We start from the raw sequence: 10,406 nt of genomic DNA on the forward strand, positions 1-10,406 counted from the left end.
GGGCAGTGTCACTGGCCCTCATATGTGGGATCCGAACCGGGGCCCTCTGGCGTCCCAAGCCAGCTCTTAACCAACGCGCCACTCGGCCGGCCCAATATTGACCATTTTTTAAAGGACATATTAAAATGAGGCAGATGAACAGAAGGCACCAGCTGGGATTTGCAGACAGGATCTTTACAGGAAGCGTTCGCTGGGGGCTTCCTCACGGCCACCACCATCTTGTCACTAATTTCTATTGGCTTTTTTTCCAGGAAGATGTCAAATGCCGTCTCTTTCTTTAACTACATTTTTGTCAGGGAATCAGATCTTGTTCCTCATTCCAGAAAACGCACTGCTGCCAGCCAGTCCTCTCAAGACGAAGAGCAAGCAGGCGTTAGAAAGAGTGAGGCTGTCAGGACTGGCTCAACACACAGTGTGCTGATCTTCTCGCTTTTGTCTCATCTGCTTTTTTTTGTTTGTTTTGCTTTTAGACTCAGCTATTACCTCTGGCCTAGAAGCAGACTACTCAAAGTGTATGTGCTAATGCTCCCTCCATTAGCAAAAGTAAGAACGCTGCTACTACGGTTCTGTCTGAAATTTCTAGTGTTTTAATTGGTGCTTCAAAAGATTATGGGGAGTGAACTTCAAACGCCTGCAGCAACCATGTTTCTATGGATTTATTGGGTTGTCGGAAAAGTCATGACGCATTTTTGCAACGAAAAACATAAAAAAAAATACGTCATGACTTTTCCGACAAACCAATAGTTTCAGACTCTGTCCTGTCAGGTCCCACATTCATTATGCATAGGACGGCACACAGTGTCCCTGTGACAAGAAAAATGAACAACAGCTCTGCATAACTCCTTTCTTCCCCCCACCACGCCAAGCCTCCCTCTGGACGCCGTGGCCAGCCACACACTTTCAACAGTGACCTCTCAGCTGACCAGCAGGCAGCCCAGGGGGGACAGGCCACCTGTGTTCCTGTAGATGAATGTCACCGTCCCTGCAGCACATGTAGGACCCTTTAGAAGCTGTGCTGTGAAGACGTTGTCAGAGAGACCCTCACGCTCCCGGCCACACTTTCAGGATGATATTGAAGTTCGGTGTGGAAAGCCAGCCACGCTCCTTCACATACTAACCGTGGGTGACTTCCCTGTTACTGCAATGGCTTTACAGATGCTGCTTTGTATTCGGACAGCACATTCTACCTAAACATCTTTCATAGTGACATTCACGAACCCTGGCAACACCCCTCTAAGCCTGCAATCATTACTTCTGTGGTACAAGAAATAGGTTCAGAAAGGAATACAAACATGACCATGTCACAATGCGCATAACGGCAGCACCAAGAATTCAGCCCATCCAAGCACACATGGCATCTGTTACTAACCTCCTAGCCCTTGAGCAGTACAATGATTTACAATAATTTCATATATGCTTGAAAGGTCACACAATATCATTTTACTTTTATTATGTGAGATAATGGGAATTTATATATCATGAAGGAAAATGGGGTATGGAAGCCTATGATTTGAACCGTCAGAAAAATCGGTAAGTTTATCAAGACCGAGCAGAAGCCAGATAGAGAACATGTTTGTGGCTAAAGGAGCAAGGCCAGGGTTCTGGAATCAGGTGGGAAACTGGGCCAGTCTGCAGAAGGAAGAGTAAGGAGCAAATGACAAGTGACACGAGAAGGAACACGGACAACTGAAAAATCAGTGCTCAGCCGGAGTTACAACAGGAAACGCGTATGCAGTGACGGGGTGACTGCAATGACTTGGGGAGTTTCCTCAGAATACTGCGTGAGTTTTAAATTTCTTACCTAAAACAAGCAGAGAGAGAGCCAGAAGGATAAGTAATACAGAGAAAAATTAATAGAACTGATTCCAAAAGAGGTAAAAAAGGAAGTTCGGGGGGGAGGGGGGAACTTAAGTTTTAAAAATGATTAACCGAAAAGGGAAGTTGTGGGTTAAGTCAATCTCAGGGTAGAAAACTGAGCACATGAGGAAGCCAGACGAGAGAGGAGCTGTGTGTCACTCAGCTTATAGTGTCACTTGCCAAGAGTTACTCAAAATTCCTTCTCCTTTCTGTTTACAAACCTAGGCTTATACACTCAGAAGAGGGTTCTCTCTCCCTCATGTTAAACGCTAGATACCATTCCATACATTTGCCTGAATTGTGATTCGAATTTCTCATTGCCCATGTACGACTTTACAACAGGTGAAATCTTGACCTGACACAAGCTAAGGAGATGGAAATACGCCAGGGGCCGGGCTCTCGGCACCAGGTCTCAAGTTTACGTCAAGAGGCAGAATGCTAGATTAAAAAGAAAAGAAGTCTGATCGCTAATCTTTAATTCAGAGCATCTGAGATCTACAGAAGTTCTATAATGAGATTGTTAGCAGTGACAAATATCATAAAATTTCAAGCAACATTACAGCTAATTCATATTAATTAGTGATTTTTGGCAAATAACATGCACACTGACATTTCATGGGGAATGTTCCCCAAATGGCAGCCAGAGTGTAACATGCATATGTAATTCAATTTAATTTCTTGCTATAAGTTTTTAAAAAGGAAATGTTTACAACTCCTAAAACATTTGATAAGAAACACACCTTTTAAATTTTAAAATAAAATAGCCAGTAAACTTGCCTTACTAAACAAAATGGACATCATGAAGAAATCCAGTAAGAAGCTCTCGGACATATCTTTGTAGTCAAAATGGAAGAAGATGACAGCAAAGCTCAGGTTAATGTACTGGTGAGCTGGGTTACAGAAAGAGGCCCGCAAAAGCTTCATGCCAGCCATTGTCACCAGAAAAATGTCCCAGCTGTTAGAGAGGGAAGAAAGAAGAGTGATCAATGACGGTGTACAAACTGCTAGGTGAGTGACACTAGCTAATGTTTTTGAGCATTTACTGTGCATTCTGCACTTTTCAGGCACAACAAGCTGAAGTGGGGGGCCCTACGATTACCCTTATTTGACAGAGAAGTAAACTGGGTCTCAGAGCTTGAGTCACTTGTCTAGGGGCTCATTGGGCGGAGCTAGGATTGAAACTCAGTGCCAGGGGACTCCTGAGTACAGACTCTGCCACTAGGGGAGGCTCCTTCCCACCATATGCTTTTCACTGTCCCCTGTCCTTCAGCAAGGACACAGAGCTCTCTTGGGGCTTATCTGAAGGACTACTGCAGTGACAGCTTCCACAGGAAGCTTGAAGGCGAGTGAGAAATCAGAAAGCACGCTGCCCCTGTGAGGTCTGTGCAGTGTATGCCTTTTGTTATAAAAGAATTTTATTGAAGCAGTGGTGTGATCATAGTCAATATTAGATTGTGAAAAGAGGAAAAAAACCCATATAGTAACAATGCCATTGCTACTTTTTTTCCATATTAACTTCCAATGTTTCTCAGCATATTTGTCATCTCAGTGAACATAAGCATTCTGTTCTCCCTTTTTGCTGCTGAAAATTCTATCATCAACATTTTTTTCCCATGGCATAGGCCTTTTCTGTTAAGGAGCTGACCAAACAGTCTGGCAAAGACAGACCAGGACTTGGGTTTTGCAGCCTGAACTCCTGCACGCCACTGCTCAGGGGGCAGGGTTAGTAACCGCATAGGGAGTATGCCCGGTGTGTGCAATGCCACCAGATGGTGAGGTCAGCAGGGAACCACCGACCTACCGAGAGACTGACAGCCTGACAGGGCAACCGCCTGCTTGAGGGGTCCGTCTTTCTGCAGGAGGGCTTTGCATATATTACCAGATCTCCCCCCCCCACACTTATAACATCCTCTTTAGGAGCTCAAAAGAAACACAGAGGTGGGAATACTTTCCAAACAGTGTTTGCACTTGAACAAGAGAGGCTGAATATACAGAAAACCAGAAGAAATGCCTCAATTTCCCTGAGCCTACAGGGATCCTGGGCTCTGACCCCTTATTGGCATCGTCACTATTTTATCCCAAGATGAGGGCATTGAAAAAGTGCTTTCAAAGTCTTTGCACCTATCAGGTGCAAAATCGTCATTTTTGTCATAAAAAAGATCAAAAGTTGGCATTTTTATATGCACAATCTGACACTGTGCATGCCTTTAGCCTCAGGGCTGCGGTCACTCCCACTCTGCCCCTGGACGTGCCCGCTGAGGTTTGCCCAGGCTCTCCTGGGAAACACTGGCACTTGATTACACGCGGCTCTGGGAGAGAGGGCACGTTTTTATGCAGCCTCACAGGAAGCTCTCAGTGTTGCTGCCGCAAGGCTGAGCACTGCTCCACTACCCGCCTTCCTTTCCTGGACAACGAACGCCCCTGCGGAGAACACAGTATGGAAACCCGACTTCCAGTTGCCTTTGACAGCAGCCCAGGGTACAGCATCCCTTGGGGACAGCCGAAGCCCTTGGAGAGACCCTAGTGACAAGTGTTTTAAGACTAAGGATAGTTTGGTTTCCAGGAGAGATGGGTGATTTTCTGGGTTATACAGGCCCATCTAGATGAGGACTAATGCTGAACCTTCTGTTATATGTGACTATTGTTAAAATGCACACCATCAGTGTTGTGTTTATTCTGGTGACTGGTTAAGACTATGGGAGATCTAAGGAATGATGTTATGGCCTTTCTAACACTGCAGTAGCAATGGTTTCAGTTAATGATTCGTAGCTAAAGGTTCTCTAAAGGTTTATATAGCAATTGGTGAACAGTGAGTGGCCTAGGACAGAAGCAAAGTATCCATTCAGATCAGGCTGGGAAATATAAATACCTAACAAGATATGCTTCAGCCACTTGATAATGCATCCATCCATCCTTCTACCATTTACTAGGGGTTTGGTATTGAAAGTTGAGTAAGAAACAGTGACTGCTGTTGGAGAGCCCGCTATCTGACCATCTGGAATAGTGGCTCTCAGTGAAGGACACTTATAAAGTTTGAAACAGGTCTCAGGGTGACAATGACACACAGTCTCCTGCTGTCCTTTTTGAGAACAGCTGGTATAGTGGAGGGACTGAAATCTTGAGAGGTTTTTTGTTTGTTTGTTTGTTTGTTTTTTAACTCTTCAGATGGATGCCTCAAGAATATAAATGAATTGTCGGCTTTGGGCTCTGAGGAAAATAATTCCGTTGGTAGCATCTTGGAGTGGAAAATCCCTGGAGGTATACAGGTAAGGTGCTACTTTCTGACTTCAGTGTTTGGGGAAATTTTTCAGGGGTTACAGAGTAATATTACTTCACACTGGACTCTCTCCGAACTGTTTATCTGACTCTAATTCCCAACCCTTGTGTCCAACAGCCAGAACTGCTTGGTCTCAGCCTGCAGGCTTGGCTCGAGGTCTAGTCCTGACGCTGACGGAGAAAACTTGAAAACCTTAGCTCCATACCCCAGGCAGCACTGATCCCTTCTTTGCTACCTTGGTTCTGACTGAGAGCCCTCATTCTAGAAACAGAGGATTTGCCTTGTTCTAGGAAGTCATCATGGGGTTGGCCAGGGTTGTACCAGTGGGAACACCTTCCACGAGGAGAAGCACTTGACGTAGTACGTGGAACGTCAACTCCTGGATTGGGCCCCATCCAAACTACCTAGCGGTCTGTGGCCCCATCACCTGACTTCTCTATCCAGTGAGACTAATTGTCACCCTGGACCCGAAGTCTAGGATTTTAAGTACCAAAAGGCACGGACTTCTTGCCCTGGCCTAACTGAAACAGGTCTGAGCTGGAAGGAAGGCAGAGTCTGACAGAAGCAGGAAGGCTACAGGATCGTTTCATTTGAATCCACTCCAGGTCCAGGATGCCAGTGCCTTTGACCTTCGCTTGCTCGGTCTTTGGCAAGTGTTCATCACTGTGTCGTCATCTCGTCCTGAAGGAAGGGCAGGTCTGGATTCGCCTGCTTGGGATTATGCATCAGGGTTGACTTGGGCACATAATGGTGCAGTAACATGACTAATAAGCAAACCTCCTACACTAACAACTTATTTGACTAGAAACATCTTTTGTCAGAAAGACAAATCCACAAATTATCCTGTGGATTTCCACGTGTAAATTCTGAGTTAATTTTAATACGTGAAACCTATGGCTCAACTGTACATTGCCAGCGCTTGCAAAACCACAGGCATCCTGATGGCAAGAAGTCTCTGTGCTCCATTTTTAAAATTGTGACTCTCCTCCTGATAAATGCAGAGAGAGCAGTGACAGTGATAAACTTCCCCTCCTTCAAGCACAAAATGACAGAGTATTTGCTAAATGAAATGACACGAGGCAGCTCATAAAGCTCTAAGCATGATGGTAGGCACTCCAGGAATCCCGGAATCACACCGGGCTCCCATCATCTTATTAGGGCTCACTGACTAAGTGCTTGCAGGATGGTTTTCAAACCTACTGACATCTGTTCAGAGCATCACTTCAAGTAGATCTACCTTCATTTGCACCCAAGTCACCCTACAATCACCATCTTGCTCGAGCGAGTTTGAGTAAAAGACCACCATAGAAGTGGACTGTGGAAGCAGGTTAGAGAAAAGTCACTAGCTTTTGAAAACGTTGTCATTAAATCATATGAGAATAAACCATGCTCCACTTACTGGGTCCCAAGTCTCCGGTAGTTGCTTATTGAAAATGCATCAATGGTGAGTGCGTTCAAAATGATCGCTGGGTACAAGATATATTTTTCAAAACACTGAAGCCAAACATAGAGTCGTTCGAACCACATTAAATGGGCGACATCTGAAAGAAACACAAAACCCACTTAGAACAGCCACGGATCAAATTACTTTTCTTTAAGTACATGTGAGAATAAGTACTAGCTCCCCTTTAATTCAAAAGCTGCTGGTTGAGAACTCCAGATACTAGACACACCACACAGAGTGACCCGACAGTGACATACAATAAAAGGGGCCGTCCCCTCAGGATCAGGAGACAAATGACCTGTTCCCAACATTCTTCCCTGGGACTTTATGTAAAGGGTCTCAGGAAGCAACACAAATACCACACGTACCACACACACAAAAGCAGGAACTGATAGTTTCCTTTCTTCTTTGTATGGCTGACATTTCTATATAAGAATGTAATATCTTTATGACTCAAAACACAAAAGCTATCTTCATTTGATTAAAAATGAGGGAAGGTTAGGCATTCAGAAATCTGGCTCGATAAAATTAATTTGAATGAGATAAGGAATGGTGAGGATGGATGGAGTGGAAATTCTTCATGACATGGGAAAAACCAACACCCCAACCACAACTTCATAAGTAGAAGAGAGCTACAACTAGAACTTACCAAGGTAAGAATAAAAAGAGATTTTAGTGATAAATGAAACAGTGAGAAAGTTGGGGGAAATTCAGTTTAAAAAGTGAAGATGTTGGGTAGGAATTCAACTTTGGGTATTCTTATAGTCAATGTGTAATGTTTTCTGGTGTAGATTTAGAAGAGGGTTATTTCATAAGAAATGCAATTTTTTGACATATCATTAATGAAATCTAGGTATATTACTGTATTTCCCCATGTATAAGATGCACCCTTTTTTGAAAAATTTGGGGTCTAAAAACTGGGTGCGTCTTATACAGTGGTTGTAGATTTTTTACTTGCATTTCCCGGTTTTTCGCGTTTGTTGTTTTTGTGCTCATTGTTTCGCACTTGTTACCGGTATATTACGATAGGTAACTGAGGACAAGGCAATATATGAAGACAGTGATTTGTCACCAGACAGATGAGAACAAGCTAATGGTTGGGAATTTTGACAGTGATGAGGAGTTGTATGAATTTTATGATGAATAAAACTTGAGTTCATTAACTTTATGTAATACATTTTTTTTCAAATTTTGGGCCCCAAAATTAAGGTGCGTCTTATACATGGGAGCGTCTTATACATGGGGAAATAAGGCATCTATATTTTACATATAGATAAAAGGGTTTTTTCCTTTTGTGAAAGTGTATGAAAATAAAGAAAAACAAAACTTCAAGATCCCTCCCCACTCTCCCCAAGCAAATGATTCTAATGTCTACTTCTCAGAGAAAGTTGAGGCTGTTAGGTACAAATTCCCTCACTTTGCCAATCCGTCATCTACGAATGTATCTACCAGAGGTGCCAAAAGAATGTGTACACATTTTAACAGATGTTATCTATACTCAAGCAGTAGTTCCCCATAATCAGAAGTGTCTGGATGCTGATGGTAACTACTTTGAGCACCTCTTGTAATTGCAGAAGTCAAACATGACTTGTATTCATCTTTAGTTATTGCTATATATTGAGTATTAGAATTTTAATACAGTTTTCCTTTCTTAAAATGTGTATACATTTTTTTGGCACCCTCTGTATATTCACATCCACCTTCTTGCTCCTCCTGAGGTTGAGCCCCCACTGATGGGTCCCATTCTTCCTGTCATCTTGGTTCAGGAGTCACTCTTTTGACTCGCGGATAGCTCTTTCCAAAAAGCAAATGGCAAGACTGCAGTCTTGGCCAAGATCAAAGCTCGCCTCCCACCCTGCATCTCCCAGTGCTCAGCCTGTGCTTCTGGGCACAGCCAGGCTTCTGGAAAAGGCTGTCTGTGTCTGGCAGCCCCGAGTACTTACTGCTGACACTTCTGTCCCTGCGTTTGTGGCTCCCCTGCCCAGGAGGTGCATGGCAAGGCCACTTGACACCTCCTAACTGACAAATAACGAACACTTCTCAGGCTTGCTTACTGGACCTTTGTGCGGCATGAAACATCACTGGCCCTTCCTTCTTCTGAAACTCTCTCCACCCTCAGCTTCCCCGCCTGTTCCCCCCTGCCCTCCCCTCAACCCCTACTTGTGCTCAACCCTTTCACACAACACCTCCATTTCCTTTGCAGGCTCCTCTGCCCCATCCTGGGTCACCTGCTCTAAGCCTTGGACCTCTTTATCAGTTCTCTCATTGTCTTGAGCTGATGTCCTCCACACCCACAACTTTCATTATTACTTCGGAGCATGTGGATTAAGAAACACCCTCAGAGCCCCCCACGCGTGCTTACAGTCACTGCCCACAGGTAACAACTGCCCAAGCCCTGAACACCATTGTTTAATTTGGCCTGATATTCTTTGATGCTCTTTGCTACACACTGTTTGTGAGATCCACTCACTTTTGAGTGTGGCTGTCATTTTTCATTCTCACTGCTGCACAGCAAACTACTGTATGAACAGACACAGTCCATTTGTCCAGCGTACTGTTCGTGGGCATCTGGTTAGTCTCCAGTTTATACCTGTGATGACGAGCACCGCTAGGAGCATCCTGTATGCGTCTTCCGGTGAATGTGTACAGCCCTGTGGGGTATATCTACCTGGGTGTGGCGTTGCTAGGTTATTAAGCATGCATGCAGGAAGCTCCCGGAGATGCCACCTGACAAGTCTGCAGAGTTCTTGTGCCAATGTTCGCTCCCACAAACAGTGTGAGAGCTTTTTCTGTGTGTTGCACAAAACCTTTCCTCTCCCACATCTTAGCTACACTGGTGGGTGCACAGCGGTGTCATATTATGGTTTGATTTTGCTTTTCCCTGATGACTAATACAGTTGAGGACCTTTTTGTATGTTTACTGGCACTTGGATACACACGTCTGTGAAGTGGTTCTTCAGTCTACTGCCTGGTTCTTTTTCCTACTGGATCATATGTCGTCTTCCCCTTACTGATTTTTAAGGGTTCTGTATACACCCTAGGTAGGTATGAGTCTTTAGTCAGATATATGCATTGGGAAAATCTCCCATTTTATGTTTTCTTTTCACTCTTTTAATAGTATCTTTTGTAGAAAACAAATTCTTAATTTTAATGTGCTCCAACTTCTCATTCTTTTTTACCCTTAAAGTCTTTCATGTTCTGTTTACAAGACAGAGATCATGATTACATTTTCCTGTTTTCTTCTAAGACGTTTATTGTTTTATTTTTCACATTTAGGTCTAGAGTTGGTTATCGTGTATAATGTAAGGGTTGAGGCTGATATTTTTTCCAGTGATATTTATCTCACTGACCATCACCACTTCGAGAAAATCACTTCTACTTCCCCCTGCACCGCAGGGCCCCAGGCTGCATATGCCTTTATACGTGTTGGCTGCCCTTCCTGGAACGCCATTCCATCTTTCCTACTTCAGAAGTTCCCGATCTTATTATGGAACCAAACATCCTGCCATCTGGCGTTTTCCTTGACTCGCCCCCTCCTACCCCCACCTCCCACCCCCCTGGCATTCCCAACACAACCACTACCCACGGCTGCCAGGGAGCGGCAGGGCATTCACAGCGTCCATCCCACACTGACACTGTTTAGCACCATCAGCCCATGATGATAGTCAAAGGAGTCCAACTTTTAATTGGCTCTATTGTTGTTTTTAAATTCTTGATAAACAATGCACCCCTCTTCTGCCTGCTCCCGGTGGACCCCGCCTTCCCCTCCCTTCAGTGCCCACTGCACTGCCCTGTGTCCAGCTGAGGCATCTGCCAGACACTGAGCCC

General features: G+C 44.3%; 1 protein-coding gene across 1 annotated transcript in view; it reads right to left on the reverse strand.

Annotated features, from left to right (window-relative positions):
• LOC109387710 (pecanex-like protein 2) overlaps window positions 1-10,406 on the reverse strand; it is a 146,904-nt gene that overhangs the window by 129,535 nt on the left and 6,963 nt on the right. Inside the window, exon 2 of the mRNA XM_019651795.1 lies at window positions 6,534-6,675. Coding sequence (XP_019507340.1) covers window positions 6,534-6,675 — 142 coding nt within the window. The remainder of the gene's footprint in view (window positions 1-6,533; window positions 6,676-10,406) is intronic.

This window comes from Hipposideros armiger, unplaced genomic scaffold (genome assembly GCF_001890085.2).
Source record: "Hipposideros armiger isolate ML-2016 unplaced genomic scaffold, ASM189008v1 scaffold_167, whole genome shotgun sequence".
NCBI classification, from domain to species: domain Eukaryota; kingdom Metazoa; phylum Chordata; class Mammalia; order Chiroptera; family Hipposideridae; genus Hipposideros; species Hipposideros armiger.